At 45.2% G+C, this 23,738-nt stretch overlaps 1 protein-coding gene across 1 annotated transcript; it reads left to right on the top strand.

The window, feature by feature from the left end:
• The first annotated feature begins 3,441 nt into the window (after positions 1 to 3,441).
• smad7 (SMAD family member 7) lies at positions 3,442 to 17,188 on the top strand. The gene is made up of 4 exons (XM_079582130.1): positions 3,442 to 4,777; positions 5,524 to 5,577; positions 8,141 to 8,212; positions 16,390 to 17,188. Exons 1-4 carry the CDS (start codon positions 4,312 to 4,314, stop codon positions 16,926 to 16,928), a joined length of 1,131 nt encoding a protein of 376 aa, XP_079438256.1. The 5' UTR covers positions 3,442 to 4,311; the 3' UTR covers positions 16,929 to 17,188.
• The last annotated feature ends 6,550 nt before the right edge of the window (positions 17,189 to 23,738 follow it).

Here is a 23,738-nt window from a genome sequence, read left to right as displayed (position 1 = left end):
GCCCCTCTGGACCAGGTCTCTCTGAGACTGGGGGTACTTTTCCTGGAACTCCTCCTGGATTTCTGACCATTGGAGAAGCCCGGCTGTGGTTCGGGTTAAGATTAAGATAATGAAGATAAACGTGGCTGTGCCCAGGAGTGGAGCTGCCTCTGTTCCTGCTCCTGGATTCCTGCATGTACAACATACTGTACAAACTGTATTGGAGAGTCAGGTCTGAATAAGGAGAGAATCTGACATCTTGACCCAGATTCATGCTTTAAGTGGGACTAATTAGTTTGGAGATGACCCTGCATCTGCTGTGGTCAAAAATGGGGCTAGTGCCTCAATACATTTTATAGCCAGAAAAGAGCCTCATGTGGGGCTTAAAGTTGTGAAATGACCCTGGTTCTGCTCAGGCCACACCCTCGGCTGGTATCTATTCTTAATTTAGGAGGGAAAACACCAACATCCACAATTCTCAGTGCTGGATCCAATAAACAATACAAAAGAAATGGAAGAGAGATCCACACAACTGTATGCTCACCAATTATTTCATTGCTCTCACCGGCAGTAGTGACGGTTTGGGGTCTTAGCCTTTCATCAGACACTAGGCTGATGAACAAGGTTCCCCAGTTCATCTCCCGGAAAAAGTGAAAAAACATCTCTTGGATTAGCATTTGTCAGATCTCCTGTAAATCCAACATTGAGCTGCTTTATCAGCCCTGAGACTCTTCAAGGGCTGAGAGACGAACCCAGCCGTCTTCAGGACTATTCTCACTGGCTCCATCACAACCCCTGCTGCCCCGTCTCACACCTCTGCTGGATTGTGCTGCGCTCGGTGTTCGCCCTGAGAATCTTAATCCACAGTAAATTCTACCACCGTTTCAACACATTCTCACATTCTCTCTTCTTTCCATGTTTTTGTTTTTGCTTTACAGATTTGTAAAAGGAAGCGGAATGTATCGCCTTGACCAAGGCCAGAGACATTTCACAGCAAAGGCTTTTACCAAAACACATTTTATGGGTTGGGAATAGAGCAAACCATATTGTTCCCCACATAGCATAATTGCCTAACTCATATTTCACTGTTTCTGGAAAACATGAAAAAAACATTTTTGTTTTAGCTATTTTAACAATACAAGATGACTTATGCGCAGGCGTGTGATTGTTTTTTTCTGACTCCTTTGCCTTTCTGCTGCTTGTTGCTGGTCGGTGGTGGTCGGAGCCTCGGAGGGGCCGATGGCGCAGAATAAAGCCAAAAGAAAAAATATCCAAATGTTTTTCCTGATCATTATTTTAACATTAATTAGACCATAGTTCATTTGTGCTGGAAGAGAGGACTTTGAATTTTGTGACAGTTACCATAGTTACCACCACGTCATTTTCAGCTGCTCCACCTCAATTTTAAACTCTAGGCTCCTGAAGAACGCCAAAGCAAACAGATGCCTTATATAACAATAACTATGTGGCATTGTGAGAAACACAGGCTTGAAAAGTGCAATACATGTGTAAGCCATTATTATCATTATTGTTCACATTGTTGTTGTTCAGCTCAGAGATGTAAAACTTTTTTTTTTCCTTTAAAGAACTTTCTCACAAAGCCTTCACTCTGACCTTGTTTGTGAATAACCACCACACAGGATTGTACTTTGCTTTTGTATCACGCTGCCCTGAGACACATCTACAGAAACGTAATCAAGCAAACAAACTCATAATAAATATAGATTTCCTTATAGACCTGCAGTAAATATGCGAAGATCTTATTACAGCTTCACTGCCAGGAAAGGAAGAGAACATTGATCCTGACCCGATGGACCACTTTGTTCTGTGATAAACGTCTGGAAATTGTTAAACAACCAAATCACAGCATCTTGTTGAGCACCATGTGAGCTGGGGGAAAATGAAACACGGGGCAAGATGAACCGGCCGTTAAAATGTGGAAATGATCATGTTTGTAAATGTGAAGCTTTTTGTGTCATCGATTAGTTCCGTTTGATTTGCTTCTTGTAATTCGATGTAACTGTGAAGCGAATTACCTTGTCTATGAACTCTACAAATGAACTTTACCTTTATCTCAAGCTGCACATTCAGCCAATCATCGCCCAGGATTCCCCTCTTAAGCCCCTCGTTCACCGCCTGGGTCGTTTACCAGCGTGCTGCGACCCTCCTCCGCCCCCCCTCCACTCGTCCACAAATACATATTTTAACCTCTTACCCCCCGCCTTAACATTAGCGAGTGCATTTTCCCCAGTTCGGCTTTTTGTTATTATTTTGATCTGTATCATCAGCCAAAAGAACGGGAAAGGTTGTCGTAGAAACAGAAGCAAAATCATTGATATAAATAATAACGGTCCCAAAATTGAACCTTGTGGTGCACCATAAAAGCTTCTAGACTGGAGAGCAACAACGTAGCGCCTCATTTGAAAGACCTGCAAAAGTGATGGAAACTTTTCGTCACGTCGCCACATTTTTGTCACATTTTTGTTGTTTTTTTAATGATTTTTTATATCATTTTTTGTTGTGTTTTTCTCACGTTTTTGTTGACTTTTCATCCTCTTTTTGTCGCTGTTTTGATGCTTTTTCTTTTTAGCTTTTAGATTTGGGTAAAGCTCGGTTGAGGCGGGACCGGTGGCCCTTCCGTGCTCTTCCAGAACGGACATGTGGCCAGTGCGCCCCTGCTTATGACCCATCAGAACCGACTGATCTGTCCACGTCTCCTTCGCTCCCGCAGCTGAGCGCGTGTCGTCTGAGAGCAGATGTGGCAGCCCCGCTGTCCAGAAGGCGGCAGCAGCGCTCTCCCATGTGCTTGACCTGGCCACATATTGATTGCTGTCCTAAATACAGTCTATAGACACTCAAGTTTCCTCTGTTCCCAAGTTCTCTTGCATGCGCGGGAACATCACATAAAATTCCAGCAAATTGGCGCTGGGCAAAACAGGTTTAAAGATTTTAAGACAAACAGATTCTTAAAAGGCGCGTGGGCTGTAGAGTATTACCGAATCAATCACTACAAACCAACTGCGGGGTTCAATTCAAAGTGCAATTTAATCTGATTTTATGGGAAGTCGTAAAATGTATTTTGGGACCCAAATGTATAGGCCTATAGATAATAATAGAAAATAATAAATATAATCCGATTGAGCCCAATAGGTGACGTTATTGTAAGAATATTCTTTCAAAGTCCTGAAATGTCATGATTTGCTTGACGACAAATCAAATTCTTTCTTCAAATCCTTTATTAAATTGTTTCGCTTTAACTTTTCCGCCACTTCTTTTTAATCTCGCGCGAGTCGGCTGCTCAATCCCTTCCAAAGTAGTTTCGGCATTTTTGTTTCTTTCTTTTCCTTTTGACTTGGGCTACTGTTTTGTGCGCGCGCGTGTGTGTGTGTCTGTGCTCGTGTGTGCGCGCTGTGAGCTCTACTTGATCTGTTGTTTGCGCAACACAATCACATTTCTTTTAAGCGACAGGGTGTCTAGACACACACGTGACCGGGCGCGTCAATGCGCATTGGAGACTGGAGACGGGGCAAGGGCACCCAAACCATCCGCCTCATTTCCAGACAGAGAGCCTCTCAGCCCACGACACAGGACTGCTCCATTCCGCTCTACGCCACACGACGTGCTCATTTTGCGTGTTAAAGCGGAAAGGCTGGATTATTTGACGTGAAGAAATCGGCGGCTACACCAGACGGATCCACTCGCTTTAAACGTGGACGTAACCCGAGGGTCTGTTTCTCTCGACGTGGATTTCCCCTCTGCTGTTCAGCTCTGTGGACGGTGGCTCCTGACCAGCAGACCACATCCTATGCGAAACGGAGGAAAAGTCAGCGACTCTGGCCATCGAGCAGTGCATATGGATGGGGGATTCTGTGGATTTAATGCTTTTGAAGATACCGTGCGACCCCGGCTCTTTTATGGGTTAGATCTGATCGCATATAAGGCCTGAATAGTGAGGAATTAGCGATGTTTTAAAGAGGGATGGCTGTTTACGAGGCGTATGTGGTCAGGTTGTAGCGCACACACGGGCTTCGGTCTACTTGAGCCGTCTAGGTTTGGAGAGTGTTAGCGCGGTAAAGCCCTGGATGTGACGGCGGTGCTTCCTCGGCGTAACTGTCCCGTCAAGTTCCTCGATTTTTCCTCAAGATCTTTTAAAGGGGATGACAATAGAGACTGGCGTATGCTCCACATTTTACCTACTTGCCCTGCCTCGAGTTTTCCCACTCCGTCTTATTCTCAGGCTGCTTGTCATCGCCTGGACTCGGATCCCGGAATCTTCATGATTTGCGGACACAATGCTCGTTTTTTAGCCGGGAAAACCTCTTTTCGTCCCGCATGTTTAGGACCAAACGATCGGGGCTTGTCCGGAGACTCTGGAGGAGCCGCGCGCCCGTGGAGGGCGACGGGGAGACGGACAGAGGGACGCATGGCCCCGGGGGCTGCTGCATGGGCAAAGCGACAAAGGTGGCTAAGTCCAACGGCGCCGCCGAGGCCGAACTGAAGGCGCTGACCCACTCCATACTAAAAAAGATCAAAGAGAAACAATTAGAGGTGCTGCTGCAGGCCGTGGAGTCCAAGGGGGGCGCGCGGAGCCCCTGTTTACTCCTGCCCAGCAAAGTGGACGCCAAAGTGGGTCAACAGTCTTACTCTCTCCCCATGCTGCTTTACAAAGTGTTCAGGTGGCCGGATCTCAGGCATTCCTCGGAGCTCAAGAGGCTGTCGTGCTGTGAATCTTACGGGAAAGTAAACCCAGAGCTTGTCTGTTGCAACCCCCACCACATGAGCAGGCTCTGTGAACTAGGTGAGCTCTCCCTGTAACGTTATAATGTTCACATTTACCACCATTTCTCCACAGCCAGACTCCGTGTCACTGTGTCAAACACAGTCTTAAAGAGACAATTAGCCTAATTCAGATGACATAACCTCTGTCGGTGCAGTTGGCTTGAGTTTCCGTCAGGTTAAACTTGACCGACGTGGAGGAGCGTGCCAGCAGCTTGTCTACATCCAGGATGGTGTCATCACATTACTTTTTGGCATATCCCTACGTAATATTTTTACTGAACCTTTAGGCTACTGTTTTAATCTCTGAATGTGCGTTTCTGAAGAAGCTGTTCTGATGAGGGCTGTGCAGTGTCGGCTATTAAACTGCCAGAGCCGTTTAGGGCTGCCAGCCTCACGCAGTCTCTACCAACTTTTCAAACCAATGGTGTTTTAACAATAGCCATTTCTGAAGACTCAGCCTTGGCTTTACAGTCTTTACACGTTTACGTTTCCACTTCTCTCTCTGTGTGTGTGTATAGCCTATGTGTGTAGTGCCCCGGGCCAAAAGAGGCCTGTATCTCAGTTTGTCCTAGACGCTGATAGTGGCCCTGCTGGCGCCAGGCGGCCCCCATGTTTATCTGCCTGCCAATGAAAGGCAATAGCCGCCTGGCCGGCCCATTCTGCCTCTGAGAGCAGAGCTGACAGATACAGACCTTCTCTATGAAGAATGACACATCTTATCATAAAGTTTGTTTTCTTATGCACTCCTTTGCCCTCTCTCCACAGAGTCTCCTCCACCTCCATATTCTCGTTATCCCATGGATTATCTTAAACCACCAGGTGAGATCATATTAACAACATTGTAATAATTCATTTGTAACAAGCCTATGGGCAGGATCAGAGTGCTTTGGTTTTCCACAATATGGTTTATAATTTGTAATTATGAATAATATTGTGGGGTGCAGCCACGTCCACCTAACACAAAGTGATACATCTGTTGATAGACTTGTGTCTGTCTGTCTGTCTGTCTGTCTGTCTGTCTGTCTGTCTGTCTGTCTGTCTGTCCATCTTTCTCTTGTTAATCACAGACAGCAGCATGTCTGGAACCAGTTTTATCAGTAATATCGTTATTAATCTGAAAACATTGGTGCATGGCGGTTTATAAGCAGGATTAGACAACACTGCAACCTTTTGGCCCTTACTTCACAAGGAACTGTTAATAGGCAAACTCATGGGACCACTTTTAGCTCACTTTCCCCCCTTCACTGTTCAGAGCTTTGTGTAGCTGTCAGCGCAGGAAAAGCACAGTGTTCGGCAATGACCAGTTAGGTTAGTATGCAGCCGGCCAGTCACTCACGGCCACTTTCTCTTTCTCCGGTCAGGAGAAGGAGAAAGTGGCTGTGGGTGAATGGAAACAATAGGAAGTCATTACAACAGCAGCTGGGGTCTCTCAAGCACCCCCTCCTCCATCTATGTCTTTGTTACCCAATGTCACTGATTATTCTAAAGTCAATGTACCTGTAAAACACGGCCCATCGCAGTTTTCAGTCAAACAGTCACAATAAATACTAAAAGACGATGACTGTAGACTGATTCCAAACGCACCGCTGTGATGAAATAAACCATTATAAACACCCCTTTGTTCTCAGCCCATTGCTGTGATTTTCACCTTTGAGCAATGGTTCAGTATCAAGTACTAACTGGTGGTCCTTCTTTGCAAGTTTAGACTTAGATGTACCTTTATTAAAGCATTTGCAGTGCATATAGGCTACGTGCTTTCCTAGTTTTGACATCATTTACACTCAATGTAAGTACGTCTGACAGTTTTTAGACCCAGTTTACTGTTAAAAGTTTAAGAAGCCCTGGCCCTGGCATAGAACATAGTCCTGGATGTGTGATCATAAACCTACTGGTTTTATGATCACTGGTTTTATGATCCCAGTGAGCCGGAAGTGGACTTAAAACATGTCTCAGACACAGCGGTCAATATGAACGTACACAAACGTCAAAAGCTGCTTTATTCCAGCTCTGGGGAATATAAATGACAGTCTATCTAACTGTTTCTTCTGATGCCCCATGGCTCTGTGGTCAGCTGTGAACTGTTGCCCTGGAGACTAGGACTGGCCGTTGGCAGACATCAAAAGAAACGCCAGCGGCACGAGCTGTGTCCAAACATGGCAGGGCAGGGTGCAGGGCCAGCAGCAATGCCACTTTCGCTTTACTATGATTGAAGTTTGCCTTATTAGATAGTAGGATGACAATCAGTGACATGCTCTTGTAAGAAATCCATTTGCATTTTAGTTTATTTGTGCGTGTTGTAAATACACACTGCTACTACAACCCTACACACTGTATTTAAACAATTACCCCACCACTGGAAAGGTAGAGCCTCTCCCAAACTGGGCGCTACACGTCTGGATGTAACGTCTGGTGAAAATCATGTAAATAAACAACATCAGCCATCGCTCCTACAGTTCCAAAGGAAACGTGATGCATTTATAAACCATTCGAAATGGACATGTGTCACTTGTAGCTTTCTATGTGGCCTGTGTGGAGGGAGGTGCAGTGTGCTCTGTTGATGGAGGTGCAGTGACTCTGGATGGAGCTGCAGTGGTGGGTTGACGTGCATTGAATGGAATGTATCATTAGTGAATGCCAAGCTCTTTGCAGCAGCTCTGCAGCAGTGTTCGCCTGCTCCTGCCGTGTGCCTGTGTTCCACATACACAGCATTTCTGTTAAACATCCATTCAGGTGCCATGCTTAAACTAGCTTTCAATACAAATCTTATGTGGAGATTATTTTCAAATGCAAAGAGAGGGAAAGTGAATGAACAAGTAGCTCTCCTTTCTTCCTGCCTGCCAGAGTTCAATTTAGGAAATGCACTGTGCTGTACTTTTGCCTTTTTAAGCTTTGTTTGGCTCATTGTTTTTGCCAAACTTAAATGTTTCCTTCTGAAAGTTAAATTAAATGGCCACTATAACTCTGGAGCCTGTTTTTGCTGAGAAATGTCAGATCAAATGATCTTCTAAATTGAAAACTATCATCTTTTAAAGCCTCGCATACGCACCGACTAGCTGAGAATGCGTCAGTTAGACTTCAAACCTTTACTGTGTGTTTGGTTATTGAGGAGAGATCAGAAAGTGTTCGAGCCCAGCCATTAGCAGTAGATCAGCAGCCTGTCTGAGCAGAGATGGAGACCTACAGTTTCTCATGCAGCAGTGGATTATGGGGATTATCAGGGGTGTAAGAAAGTGCACTCGTTAGTCTTCAGTGTGTGTGAGAGTGTGAGCCGGCTCATCAACGTCTTCATTAGGCATTGATTTCAGCAGGTGATTGATGGCCTCACAGCTGCCTTTCTCCCACACAGCGTTCACTTACGCATGTCTCTGTCTCCTCCGTCTAGATTCTCCAGACTCTGGACCTTCATCTAGTGACACTGGAGGAACGACATACTCAGCCCCTGTGGGGCTTTCAGGTAAATGTCTTTTATCATATTGGCTGTTTCCACTGGCTTCTTTGCTCTCCTGCTTTGTGTCTGTCCTCTGTCTCACATTCCCTTCAGCACGCATTCATCTCTCATACTTGTGGTGATGAGGCAGTGATTGTGGGGGCCCCTGCTTCCCTTCTGTAATAAAACTCCAGTGAAGCAGGGTGGTGTATTTCTCCCACATCCACATAAATTCCTCCCTCCTGGCTCTTTCAACAAGAGCTCCGCTGTTGCTCTTTCTTGCATTCATGTGCCCCTGTAATGGAAGACTGTTCTTGTTATAGATACGAGTCATACCAGTGTTTGTTATCTTATTTTATGTACGTACAATTTACAGCAATACCTTAAGAGCTTGATGTGGGTATGACAGTGGGGGGGTTGGTTGTTTACATGTTGCCAATTGTGTGGAAAGTACTTTAAGCTGGATTTCAAGTATGAAAAGTGCTATACAAATAAAGATTGATTTGTAGACTACATGGTGCCACAGGTTTTCAAGTCTTTCCTTTCTTCCATTCCCGGAGAAGGACGTGTTTTGGGCATCCTCGAGCTTTTCTCCCATAATCCCCTTTAGCTGCCATTCCTTGCTTCCCCAGGCCTTTTCCACAAGCACAAAGTAGTTTGGAGCAGCATGCTCTCCTCTGAGCCTCAGATGGTTCTCATTACTGGGCCTTTAAAGACTGTTTTATGTCCGTTGCTGTTCGCTGCCCGTTTCCCCCTTCTTTGTTACGGGGTTGGAGTGCTTGGGAAGGGAGCATCCATATTGCCTGCATTCTTGTGTGCAGTGCACATCAATGTTACAGAGATTGTAATTTTTGCTTCTTGCACTACAAATAACTTTGTTTGTGGATGTTTGACAAAGGTTTCTAACCTTTAGACAGCATGCACGTACATCCATCTTGCTTACAGTTAAACAAGATCAAAATGTACTCACTAAACCAGTAAAATATCTTCCAAATAGTTCCTGCTCTTACAGGAAAAAAGGCCACTCCATTGCTTTCTTTGCCTCCTTTTCCCGTTCTTGCCTTGGTCCCGCCCTCCGTCTTTCTCCTTCCATGTCCTGACAAAAGAAACATGGCTCTCCCAGAGGCCTGCCGCTGACCTTCTAATTCACTCACTCTGGCCTTTTTATGTTCGGTATCAGGCGTATGCCGACAGGAGGAAGCAGAGAGTCGAAAGATTTGGAGTTGTATTAAACACTTTCTTGCATCAAAGTGAAATGATTGTACCACAATGCGTCTTGTAAGATTTACAGTATACAGAGAAGGTATTTATCAGTCACTGAACACGCTATAGGAGATGTGTACTATGCACAGTGAGTTGTGGTTGAGCAGAGCATCCAGGCCAGAAGGAGTTAAAGTGAGAGACTGTGACAGCGACAAGCACAAATGCAATCTAGGCTGCCTGCCAGGCTAGCAGCTCCAAAGCTCCTCTTGTTGGCTCACGTCATCAGCTTGGAACAGAGCTCGGCATATAGCGCAGAGGAGAAGGAAAGAGAGAAAAATATGGCAGGGGGGTTGGTGCTGATCTGAGCGGAAGCTGAGGCCTTAGCTCTGGGACTTTGGGTTGATTTCAAGGGAAAAAAGAGAGCGGGTCAGGGTTAAGGAGGCACGGGCTATGAATGTGTGCAGTGTTGAGTAATATTTAAGCTTGCTAGATCATTATTACAACATTTCAGTGCACTTTTTGATTGCATGGTGTACGTTTAATGTGCATTTAGCTGTCATATTGATGCCAAACGTACATGTAGCTGTTTTACCTTCCGTGGAGCAAGAACTCGGTTAATTGCTGTAATGTGCACTTGTAACTCAACTTCCTACTGTAATATTATTGGTAGTGTTGATGCTGTGTGGCCGGGCTCTCCTTGCCTGTGAATTGGCCAGTGGTATGCCTACTGGTGCCATGAGGGACTGACCCCGAGTAGCTGTATGAAAGAGGATCCGGTGGGCCCACGGCGACATGTGCGCATAGGCCAGCAGATAGGATGACCTGGTACCAGCCCTGGCGCACGGCCGACTGTCACACAGCCACTTCCTCCCATTGCAGGTTAAATTTAGACTCCCTTGTACTCTTATACCACCACTAGCAGCGGCAGCAGCAATGGCTTCTCTCCACAGACAGACGCCTGGGTCCTCTCTCCATAAGTTAACCTGTGAATCGGTTATATAGGTATAACTTCATCAGGGGCTAGTTCTGGTGTCATGAGGAAGTCCAAAGAGAAACAGGACATTTTTGGAAGTGGAGGAAAAGCTAGGTTAATGGATATTTTTGTTTGGAGCCTGTCTAGGAGTCTGTAGGTTCTTTAAAGCTGAGGGAAAACAGTTATGGACCGGGGGTGAACAGAGCAGCCTCAGTCTCGCTCTCTTCATTCTCTGCATTCAAGCCTTGTTTGGGTTAGCGGCCAAAGGAAAGGGCCGCGCAGGATATGACCTCATGTCTTTGAGGAAAAAGCGAGCCGACAGGGAGGCAGTGGTGGCCTCTTCTTGACGCAAAACAAACACTGGTGGGCATCAAGCGGGAACGTTAAAGCTGTAAAACAAGACAGACGTTCAGTCGCTGTATGTCCTCAAAGTCATATGTTCTTGACTTGGACACGGGGGCACTTTCTTTTGCGTAAATATTTGAAGTTTTCCTCCCTGCACACTTGATTTTTCCTTTTGTTTCCTTTACCCGAAGACTCTACAGGGAGAGAAGATGGCGGGTTTGGGTGGGCCGGAGCTCTGCCTGTGCTCTCTGTAATTTGCAAGACTGTGTGTTAGCCAGAGAACAGAGCAGCACATAGCAGGCCGCTCCGTGCCGGGCCAGGATCTCTCATTACTCCCCACTTCCTCTCCTTGTGCGCCAGCCAAGCCGCCTCTTGGCAAGGGACTTAATTTTTACTTTTGGCCGTCCTCTGTTCCCCACCCAGTGTCATTATGCTGCATGCGCAAATCGAAAAAACAGCAAATGAAGGAAAGCAAGATGGAGGAGGAGGGAGCATAAAGTTAGTTCTAAGCGAGTTAGCATGGTTTGCTGATGGCTTTGCTGTTAACGTGCCCCTGTTAGTGTCTCCGAGCTTAGTCGGGATGAAAGGTGGGCTATGCAGATCTGGCATAGGCCCAAAGCTGGAGCGGAGCCCAGAACAAGATGGACATTGTTTTGGTTCGTTGTCGCACTGTGGAAGTGGATTCTGACGTTTCCTGAGTAGGCTAAATGGAGATACGAAGGAGAGGAGGAAGAGGGGCGAAGGAGAAACGCTGCAGTGCTCCCCCCCCTCAGCGGCATGGGACAAATGTGGAAATGAAATCACAGACATGTTTCTGTATAAATGTGCGTGTCTCCAATTTCTCGTCTGACACGGAGCCGAGCTGTCTCCGCCCTTTCATTCATGCTCTCAATTGTGTTCCCTTCGAGTGACAGTCAGTCGGGAGCCACAAGCAGCTCGAGCCACAAGCAGCTAACATAATCACACATGCCCATTGAGAAACACGCAGAGGTACTTATTAGGAGCTGATTTTCAACGCAAGACAAAAGACGACTTGTTTGTCCGGTTGTCCTCGCCAGGCTTACAGTTTCCCACGACGCTTCAATGCCAATGTGTGTGACTGACTGTTGAGCTTGTCTGTCCATCTGTCCGTAAGGCTATGCTGGCCTGAGACACAGGCCGCCGCGGAGTCTGATGAAAACATTATGACGCTCAGTTCGGGCACTCGCCGCGTGTGACGAGTCATTGTTTATTTGTCCTGTCACCCTGGGAAATCTGGGCCGGCCTCGAGGATAGTCGTGTGCAAGGGTCAACGCATTGAAGTGTTGAGAGCGATAACTCAGCAGCAGCTTATGGAGAAGGAGGCATTTCACGAGGGAACTAAATGTCCCTCCGTTTGCGAAGATCCTGGAAGTGGAATCTTGAAGTCAAAACAAAAACTTTCAGAGATAAAGTGATTGATGGGGTGGGGGGGGGATAGTCTTATCTTCTCCTTGGCCGGATGGTTCATGTAAGAGATGGCGTGTCTGCAACCCATTCTGTCTATCTACACAGATTTAGATGTGCAGATAGCAAAACTCTGCCACTCCCCTATGTGGTTTTCCTGCCATCAGGGCCTGTTTGGGTTTAGTGGAGGGCCGGGAGGGAGTAGCAGCTTCAGTGGTGGTGGTGGTGGTGGTGGAGTTGGGGCGCTTGACGTCTTACATCATGAGCACCCCAAAAGACCAACTGCCTCTGTATGCAAGCGTGATCATACTGTGCTACGCTTTTGCAAGAAACCAGGGGATTCTGGAAAGATCAAATTGTTTGTCATCCCCCTGCTGCGGGATTATTAATACATGTGAAACGTGTAGCTCCAGTCCCAGTATCTTGCTGTATCCAGTCAAATCTATTCTCTCTCAAAAACTCCTTTTGCTCCACGGCACTGCAGAGAACAAAGAGAATGCCTCCAGCGTGACCCTTGACCCTGGGAATAGACTTTCCCCGGCTTGAGAGAGGGTGTTGACTTAGAAAATAAGGCACCGTGAAGAGTTCTTTCCTTCCCCCTTGAGCTATTTCCTCCGCGTCTTCTCTATTGCCCTCCCCGTTGCCGCCGCAGTTTGATGACGCCGGGGTCATTACGCGTTTGAGCCGACACGTCTTACACAGGGATCAATATGAGACAGTTCTCCAGAGCGTCCTCACTGTTTACTGTTGTTGATAGTGTCAGACTTGCTGCTAAAGTTCAACGTGTGGAAGTGTGTGAGTATGTTGACTTCTAAGAATAGTAGACTTGTGTGTGCGGTGTGTGTGGTGTGTGTGGTGTGTGTGTGGAGTCAGACAGAGGTAATCATTAACCTTTTCAGACTGTCTCTGACTCTGTAAGAAGCAACCCAGCAGACTGTTGCGACCCCTCCCCCTGGCATCTGACGCCCCTCCTCCACTCTATGCAAGTCCAATTGTCTCGACTAGCATGGCGTCTACTCCTAAAGACAGAGCTGCATTAAAATCCACAGGGAGGCTAACAATCTCTGTGCCGAATCCGCCCTTTTTAATGTAAGGTTTCAGTTTAGGGAAAATATTGCACCAGCTCTTGAATAGATGGCCTGGACGGGCTGACTGAAACATAAGCAAATCAACTGTTCACACACTTCACAGGTCTATAAAAAACATCACACCAATGTTTTGCCTGATATAAAAGCATGCCATGAAACGTTATAAATTATGTATTACTATCAGTATCTGAAGAATCTAATCAGGCAGTTGGGGCTTATGTGCAGCACCAGGAAAAAGCTAATGTTTTAGTCAAGTGGGGGGTCGTGGTAAGCCCATGGGACTGGCCAGAATGAGACAGACCTGGGGGCAATGGATGGAAGCAAAGCAGAGCCAAAAGGTCTGGGGTGACAGATGGCTCATGGCTGCTAGCTAGCCAGCTTATCTCCAATTGAGAAGCAGCCCAGAGACACAAGGCTAAAAGGCCACAGCGCAGACAGGCAGGTGGGCCGGCAGACATGGGACAGACACACAATTGGGCTAATGCTTTGATATAGACAAACATCCCCAAATAAGACGGATAGACAGACATTTGTGCTCCTAAAGTTTGATTAAAATGCTTCCAAGGACAGCCAGACGGGGGGCAGACACTCTGACGACATGCGCTGATATATACACACTGTGCACCTATTGCCGGGACCTGAAATAGTGTCAGACTGTAACCGGAGTAGCAGACACCTCACACCTTGACACGCAAACCCTCGCCAACACGCTCGCGCCACATGTTAAATATTCAAATTCAGTGAAATGTGCCTTGCACTCGCAGCAAGACGTGTTGTGTTGTCACCGGTCAGTGCGACATTAGAGTGTACTTTGCAGGGCATTACTCATGTGGTGTAAGCTGGTTGGTTGTTAGGACAAGCTGTGAACACAGTCCTCTCAAGGCTGCGCCCCACAGACGGAGGAGTCTGTCTTTACTCTGATACTTGAAGCAGGCCGGTTTTATATAGACTTGGTGTTTGCCCATTCATTTATTTTTAGACGCCGTATAATGCATTGATAAATATGTGGTGTGAATAGACTGTATTGATGCTAAAGGTAAATGGTGTGAAACATTAAAATCCAGGCTGAAGCGTGTCTAGCTCACACTAAATGGGACGTCATTTAGTTATTGTGTCCATATAGGGTAATTAAAGCGTTGTAATTTCTTCAATATGAAGTTGATTTTATGTTCACAACCAACTTTGCATTGTGTTTCCCCTCACATGGGAGAAGGAGGCCAGTCAGTTGTAGTTTTATGATCTGATATTTATCCAGTTTTGGCCGACGTTTGTCCCTGTGCTTTAATTCTGTTGCCTGTTTGAATAGATTGGCGTTCAAATTGAGGATATAACCCCTGTAGCCAAAGTAAAATGGTGTGTACACCTCCTTGACTCCTCTGTCTTGCTGGCGCTCTGAGCAGCAGTGCTGGAGGGAGGGAGGGAGGGAGGGAGGGAGGGTTGAGCCGGCTGGTGAATAGCAGGGTGTTTTCAGGCTGCAATGACAGGCTCAGACAGGCAGCCACTCTAATGACCTCTGACGCCAGGCCCTGTCTCTCTCAGCAATAACAAACACACACATACACTGGGCCCCACAGGTGAGCTCCGCGAGCAGGCCCTTTATCAGCTGTTAAGAAAGGCCAACGTCCTCCTTATCAACTCCGGCTGTTCCTGTGCGTACATGTAAAACAGACATGAGTGCGGCGGCGGCGGATGGGCCAGGCCTCGACTCTGCTGACATCAGTTTAAGACACTTTGGGCCTCTTATCTCCTGGATAAATACTTATTCCTTCATTTAGTCAAAGGTGGATAGCCTGGGCACTTAATTCTCCCAACTCTGTGCTCGGATGGATTTACGATAAATTCCCTGAGGCTCTGCTCTGACAAACTTCAAAGCACACAGCCCCTCTTGTTTTATGAAAAGCATGCTCCCCCCCCCTGTTCCTACAACCCCCCTCCTTCCCTGTCTCTCTACCCCAAGTCTCTTCTTTGTGCTGCTTTTCCCCCCCTTCCTCTCAGTGTCTAATGAAGTCTAATGACAGGCCGCGACGAGTCTGCTTGGGCCGGCACAGATCCTGCTCCATTAACATTGCAGTTTGTCTCTGACGGGACCTTCCAAATTACCGGTTACGTTCACAGCTACCATCAGATGAAATGAGGGAGGCTACGGGGGGGAGGGGCAGGTTTCAGGGTATGGGAATAACCGAGAAACGGCTTCATAAGTGAGAGGCTGCTCATCGCACCTTCTCTGGCATGTTTCCACGCATTTCTTTTTTTGTTGTTGGTCTTTTTTTAACCTTTTGATATGTCTTTCGTCGAGCTGAGATTTGTGCGTGCACTTCCAAGAGTGACAGGAAACTGAAAAGATTGCGGGGTTGCTGATAGATGTCAGAGGAATTACGTCGGCGATGACCCTAAAAGCACTGGAGACACTTAAAATCAGTAGAGGAAGCGAGTTTGCCAAAGTAACAGTCAAAATATGTGAAAAGCATTCCTCCTTACCGCACCCCTCCCCTCTCCCTCTGCCTCTGTCTCCCTCCGCTTCCCTCGCGTCTGACTGGCTCCCACTTTTTTTTTTTTTTCTTTTTTTTTTTTTGCTGGGAGCCACATTTCTGTGGAATAAAGATATGAAGGGGAGAGAGGGACGGCACAGTACAAGAGGGGGAGATGGGTGGGGGGCTTGGAAAATGGAGCATGGCCAGTGGTTCACTTCTTTGACACTCAGACGGGCACTTTAGATCGGACGGGCCTCCACAAACCAGACATTTTCAGCTGTGTTGTTTGCCGGCTATAAAGCAATTCTCACACTGTTAAAAAAAAGTGATGTTTTAACACCATTGAGGCATGAGGAAAGAAACGGGACAGCGCGCTGACGTCAGGAAATTGTTGGCTGCTCTGTTATAAAAATACAGCGAGCCAGACAGAAGATAAGCATTTAATGCCTAGACAAATATTGTACTGCGTGTGGACACTTGCCTGCGAGACTTTCCTCGTTGCTTCTCTTGTCTGAAGTCCAAAAATTCCAGCATGATTTCCCCGTATAACTCAACTGTCAGCTCTGGTTCCTTAAATATAATGTGGATTTGGTTGTGGAGATGTTGTTTCAGATTTCTCTCATTGCTTTTCATAAAACTGTCTTTGTTTGGTCTTTACCTTTTCGGATTGGTAACGATGCTCTTTCTCTGTGTTTCTAGATTCCTTGGCCATCCAGGGGTCTGACGAACGGGCCCATTGGTGTGTGGTAGCATACTGGGAGGAGAAAATGCGTGTGGGGCGCCTCTACTCAGTCCAGGAGCCTTCTCTGGACATCTTCTATGATCTACCTCAGGGGAACGGCTTCTGCCTGGGCCAGCTCTGCTCTGACAACAAGTCCCAGCTGGTGCAGATGGTGCGGGCCAAGATTGGCTATGGCATCCAGCTGACGCGCGAGACCGATGGGGTGTGGATCTACAACCGCAGCTGCTATCCCATCTTCATCAAGTCGGCCACACTGGATAACCCGGACTCGCGCACGCTGCTAGTGCACAAGGTGTTTCCCGGTTTTTCGATCAAGGCCTTTGACTATGACAAGGCGTGCAGCTTACAGAGACCCAACGATCACGAGTTCACGCAGCAGCCTCGCACGGGCTTCACAGTTCAGATAAGCTTTGTGAAAGGATGGGGACAGTGCTACACCAGACAGTTCATCAGCAGCTGCCCGTGTTGGCTCGAAGTCATTTTCAACACTCGATAGCAGGAGGCCCTCTTCCCACGGACGAACTCACCTTTTTGTTCAAAGAGAAGGAAAAGGTTTCAACGAAGGAGTATTCTAACGGACTTTGTTTATGAAATGACTAAGATTTAATTAAATAAAATAAGAAGTGAAAATGTATTTTATGTTATATATAAATATATTATTAATTGTAAATATGAAGACATTTTATATGCATCATTATTTATGTATTGTGCAATGTGTTGATGAGAAAAAGAAAATAAGATGCACTTTGCTTAATATAAATGCAAAACAAAGAAATGCCAAAATAAAAAAAAACAACATACAAATAAACAAATAATGCTTGTCACTTTTTTCACTGGTAATTTTTCCAAAATCATAGTCAGTCCAGGAGTTGGTGCTGCGAGACAGTGAGTCAGTCATGACGCAGTTACACGCTGTTCCTGTTCTCATTAAGCTTCCAATAACAGGCCACTTCTGGGACTTGTTTTGGGGTTCGTGGCTTTGTTTTAACTCGTCTGTAGTGACCGGTGACAACAAGGCCAGGAAGAGGAACCACCACAGTCACCCAGAGGTCACGCATCCCTCAACAGCATTTTATCAGATTCATCAATTTTTCAAAGCCACGGCGATATTGCACATTATCAGACATCAATAACATGAACATTTCGAAACCTTTTCTGATGTTTTGGTCAAAATGAGGACAAAACAAAAGATTTCCATCTGACAAATGGCGCCTGTGTGTGTTTCCAGTGCGTCTGTCTGGGCCGTCCTGTAACTCGTCAGATGGGTGTCTGTGAAGAGGATTACTACTGTAAGCCTGCTTTAGCCACACACACATAGTCTCAAAGACCTACATTCACAAGACCCACTTTCCACATGCAAGTTCCTATTCAAAACCACAATGAAACAAGGAAAAACATGGACTATATTTAGAAAATAATACAGATACTAAAATATGCCTGAACCTCAAGAGCTGAAGGATCTATGGTGCTTCCCATTTGCACCTCAGTATTACAGTATTATTTTTGTTATTAATATTATTATTGCTATTATTATTATTATTTATTATTATTATTTATTATTATTATTATTATTATTATTATTATTATTATTATTATTATTATTATTATTATTATTATTATTATTATTATTATTATTATTTATTGTTTATTGTTTATTGTTTATTATTATTCATAATACTAGAACTACTGCTCTTAATAATAATTATATACATATTTAATATTTATAACAGGGCCAAGCATTATTCATGTGATATCAAAGAAAAGGGTCTGCGCTTTCTATAAAGCAGATTTGCCCCAGTCTTCCCAGTCATTTATTCCTTGCTGGCTGTATATTTTCTCAGTGGGCTAAAAAGAGCCTTTTCTTTGATACCACAGCCTTGCTGTTGCCATGGTCTCCTGATAAACATCCTCGCCCTGCCAAAGCAACCGAAGTGTGCGTGTATAGTTAGTTCTAAGCCCTGTCTTCCCTCAGACAGACTGACCCTAATTCTGCAAAGGAATAATTCCATTAAAGCTATTTCAGATTACAGCCACATTTCGATTCAGCATTTCTGTCCTGTAGGTCTTTGTTTATTATTGTAGTGTTTACATTTTATTCACCAATAAATATGACATGGAAAAAGCACATCTATAACCTATGGCTATTCATGGTATATGGCTACACTATAATTTTCACACAAAGACAGCCATTATGTACGTGTATAGGTGCCATTGTCCCTGGGCTTGGGGGTGGAGGTCTTTGTCCTGACCTTTACACATTTGCTCCCATCCCTTAGGACAAGAAAATTAGCCTGAAAAAGCTACAGTCTGGTACAATAATCTAACCACCTTCATTGTCCATTGTCCTGATAAATAAATAAATAAATGAAATGAAATACATTATTAATTTGTCATTTGACGCTGGCTTAATGTGAACATCCCTCTGCCAGTTGTGCCCGACCATGTACTTTATTAAGAGGTCGACATGAAACAGACACACATTTTATTTTCAAACATCCTATGGAATTGTCATCCAACAACGTTATGTGCAACTGCATCTGTGCGGTAAGTATTCATTGTGTGTGCGTGCGTGCGTGCGTGCGTGCGTGCGTGCGTGCGTGCGTGCGTGCGTGCGTGCGTGCGTGTGTGTGTGTGTGTGTGTGTGTGTGTGTGTGTGCGTGCGTGCGTGCGTGTGTGTGTGTGTGCGTGTGTGTGTGTGTGTGCGTGTGTGTGTGTGCTTATTTTGTGCACGTGCCATTACGCATGAGGAAATGCAGCAAAGTAGGGTGGACACAAAGCCGGACCCCACGACTTGCCTTCCTCCTACCCAAGGGGAAGATAAGCCACTTTAGTGTGTGTCTGACTCGGGGCCCTGTGGGAGGGAGGGAGGGAGGGAGGGAGGGAGGGATAGGGAGGGGGCTGGGCTGGGTCTGGGTCTGGGTCTGGGTCTGGCGGGGCGGTGACAGTCTAGCCGTGTTTATGGGTTGGATGTCAGGTTGGGGGTTGAAAAAGGAGGACAGTCACTTCTGGCATTCTCATGTGTGTTTATCCCAGGCAGGGCCTGCAGGCATGTTACTCAGACTGAGCCTCAATGATCATATAAAACTCTGCAAAGACAATAGAAGCACATGATGTGCACTGTGCCTTTGAGGATCAGGCAATGATCTTGGAAACCGCTTTTGGAGCTCACGAAAATGCAACATTGATTTTATGTGTAACTGTATTTTACTCAGACATATTATCGACACACAGGCTGTCAGGATTTCTCCTTTGCTTCAGCTCACCCATAGGTGACATTTTTATGACAGTATGGCATTGCAAAAACAGCAGACGCAATATTTGTTACTATACTTTAAAAGAGTAAGATTGAAGTTTCCCTTTGAGCTTGAGATTTATTGAAGAATATTCAACAAAACACTGGAGGGAGGTCTCTGATGATCTGTGATACGCCTGTATTTTGTCCTCACAAACACAAATCAAAATCAGCAGCACTTTCTCTCCTCAGAAGCTCTACCTCGACACATTGTGCATTATTGCACCGATAAATCAAGAGAAATGTCAGTGCACACGCTCTATGTGAAATGATTGATCAAGTCAATATCAGGAGCAATATTTATTTAGCATAAATATTGCATGGCTGCAGAGCCAATCATAAAACCACTCCCTTCTTTGCCTTTTCATTGCAGATTGTGTTTTCATTGTTTTTCGGGCTTCACCCTCAGAGGTCAAAGTAAGTTCAGTTATACTGTATTAAGTAGCCACGTCTGAAAAAGCTGAAACTGGAGCTGTCAAACCCATGGACAGGAACAAGAGCAAGTGGAACAATCTTGGACAATTCTTTAACTTTTAATGAGCATGTTGTATGTATTTTACAAGAAAGCACAGGCTTTTCCTTCTGTGTCACCTGAGAGGCTCTAAAGTCAGCGAACATACAGTATCTTAGCAAGGGTCAGTCCTGAATTGAGAGTGTATATAACATACGCTCTTAGTTTGGCCACCCAACTGTCAGAAACAGAGCTGAACTTGGCAGATGTTAAAACAAAATCACAAGCCAATCACTCACTGTCTCAGCCTCACTGTAAAGCAGTTATAAGATCACAGAGGACGATAGATACTCACTGTCCCGACACTCGGACCTCCTTTCATCAGGCCAGACCTGCAGGCGGCTCGGTGGCACAGCGGTTAGCGCCTCCGCTTCACAGCTGAAAGGTCCTGGGTTCGATTCCCACCAGGACGGGGCCTTTCTGTGTGGAGTTTGCATGTTCTCCCCGTGTCTGCGTAGGTTTCCTCCGGGTACTCCGGTTTCCCCTACCACTAAAACATGTACAATAGGTGAATCCTCCAGCCAGGTGTTTCTGTCTGTCAGGCTGGCTCCACATAATGGAGATGGGTCGACCACTGTTCCTTACGGGTCGCCCCAACGGCATCGAAAAATGGGTTAAATGCAGACCTCGCAAGAAAAAAAGAACTTCTACTCTATTCTGTATTCTGTTCTGTTCTATCTTACTCTATTCTATTCTATTCTATTCTATAGTGTGTTCTATTCTGTATTCTGTTCTGTTCCATATTCTATTCTATTTTATTATATTATATTGCATTCTATTCTATTCTATTGCATTCTATTCTATTTTGTTCTATTCTATTCTATTCTATATTCTATTCTATTCTATTCTATTCTATTCTATTCTATTCTATTCTATTCTATTCTATATTCTATTCTATTCTATTCTGTTCTGTTCTGTTCTGTTCTGTTCTATTCTGTTCTGTTCTGTTCTGTTCTGTTCTGTTCTGTTCTGTTCTGTTCTGTTCTGTTCTGTTCTGTTCTGTTCTGTTCTGTTCTACTCTACTCTAAAGTAACAGGTATCTCTCTGGAGAGGAGACAAAGTCAAAGACTGAAATGCACTGAGGTATAAGTGCTCCCCAGTTATCACCAGCAGCAGCAGCAGAGCCAGGGGCCCGTCTCACTGAGCCGCATTCCTTCCAGAAGATGGGCACCACAGAACCACAGCTCCTCTCACAGTTTGGTGTGAGCTGGCAAACACCCTCGTGTGGATTACAGAGTTCTTACATTTTACAACCAGCTTAGCACCACAACAGCAATCCCAGTCTGGGCCGAGAGCTGCGCCGCCCGCTCAGAACCACACTTTTAGTTAAGAAAACAAAGCAGGGCCGGCGGGTCTGATGTGTCGGTCTGGCCGGAGTGCTGACTTGGTGGGATTCCTGTGTGGATTGGAGTAAATGAGGTCTGTGGAATGTGAGCGAGGGTAATGATGGCGGACGACAGCAGTAACCAGATACTGCAGACTTCAGAGGAGCGGGAATCCCTCTGACAAACACACCACCTCCTGCAGGAGACGCTCTGGCTGGGCCACAGGGCACCCCACCCCCCACCCCCCTCCCCCGTTTACTCCGCTGTGCACGTAGTAGAAGCACGACATAAGAGTTTTAATTCACATGCAAATCACATTTCAGCTAAAGTGTTTACTGTTTACATTGGTCCAATAACACATTTCAGACTCCCAAAACATTACACATTTACACTTTGTTTTTACCGTTTCTAATTTGCTGCGGATAATCATAACTGCACATTTCTCAAACTTTTAAAGTGATAGTCTGTAAGATCGCAAAAGGAGGAGAGAGAGAAGCATCCCCCCCCCCCCCCCCCCTCCTGATTGGACCTGAAAGCCCCTCCCAGTTCCCTCTGCACGTGATTGACAGGCGGGTTCACGGGAAAGCTCGTCTCATTGGTCAAAGTAAAGCCAATTTCCACCCGTAGTCCCTGAACCGGTTGATCCTATACTTACAAAAGTTCATAGAATGCATGCATCATAATAGTAATAATGTATACAGAATAATAATACATGAATTATACATGACCTCACTCACATCATAAACACTCACTCTCTCACCGTTTAAACAGTTTTTATCACAGTTTCTCACTGCTTTGATAATTCCTCTGCTTGGTCAGGTGTGTAAATGTACTATAGTTTGTGTAATGATTTTGTTTGGAAAAGTGTCTCGCTGCTTAAAGGCACAACGTGTAACATTTTGGACTATGCTGTTGCCATCAGTACAAAACATGCCCCTGATGACCAGCTCAACACAGAAAGTACTATTACTGCAGTGGGTGATTAAAGAATAGATTTGGATGAGGAGCTATAACCTGTTTAAATCTCAAACTCTGCTGACTTTAGTCACATCTCCATGGAGACGAGCTGGAGGCGTGCCCACTCCTGGTGAAGTTACAGTCATGTCTTAGTAGAGCTGAGCCGCTCACAGCAAAGGCTCATGTTTGTTTGTACATTTATTTATGAGGTATTTTTCAATGATGAAAGTATCTGTCATTAAATAAATGCTTGTATTTCAGTTGTATTTATTGGGTAAAAGTCTCCGCGGAGTGGCAATGTAACTCACAATGTTATGTTTGATTTGCACCTCACAGTGACGGTGCTGACGAGGCTTTTCATCATTCATTTTCAAGGCTTTGTTACACATGCCAATGGTCAATGTTTTACATGCCTGGGACTAACTAGATGCAATACAGAAAATGCAGACCAGTCATAGTATTCAAATAAGTACCTGAAGCCTCCATGATGAAGTTCTAATATGTTTGTCGTTCAACAATTTCAGTTTCCTAAGATTTTTATGTGACTTTTAAAACCAGGGTTCGAATTAAACATTTTTTGTTTCATTGCCATTTTTAATTGTGTGCCCACTTGAGTTTGTTTTTGTTTGTATCTCTTTTGTTATCGTAGATCCTGCATCATCAACGTACATTTATTACGTCAACGTCAGATCACACTCCAGACGTACAAGTTTTCGTACTAGAGGTGACCGATCCTTCCAGGCTGTTGCCCCAGAATCTGGAATGATCTTCCACCCTCTTTGCTCTATTGACTGTTGATTCTTTCAAACGCGAACTTAAGACACATTTATTTGTTCAAGCTTTTAATTAGCTACTTTTGGGCTGCTATGATTTCTGTGTTATTTTGACCCCTTTTTATAATGTATGTAATTTCTGCTTTTACTGTGTTGTGAAGCACTTTGTGGCCTTTGCCTGTGAAAGGTGCTATATAAATAAAGATTACTTACTTACTTACTTACTTACTTACTAGTAGCATATCTTCCTTTTTTCTTTTGTTTCTTTTTTTTTCTTTACTAATGAAGCGCCCACAGAAGTGAACTGTCAGATACATCTTCTCAAACAAGCATCATCACTAATGGATGCATAGCCTTCACTGATAATCGTGAAGTGAGCGAAGAACACTCTTGAGGAATTTGTCCCAGTGGGAAAGTTTTGTGTTTGACACAAGCAGCAATTATTGAG

The sequence above is a fragment of the Gobius niger genome (assembly GCF_951799975.1).
Source record: "Gobius niger genome assembly, chromosome: 2".
NCBI classification, from domain to species: Eukaryota; Metazoa; Chordata; class Actinopteri; order Gobiiformes; family Gobiidae; genus Gobius; species Gobius niger.
This window is presented reverse-complemented; position numbering and strand designations above follow the sequence as displayed.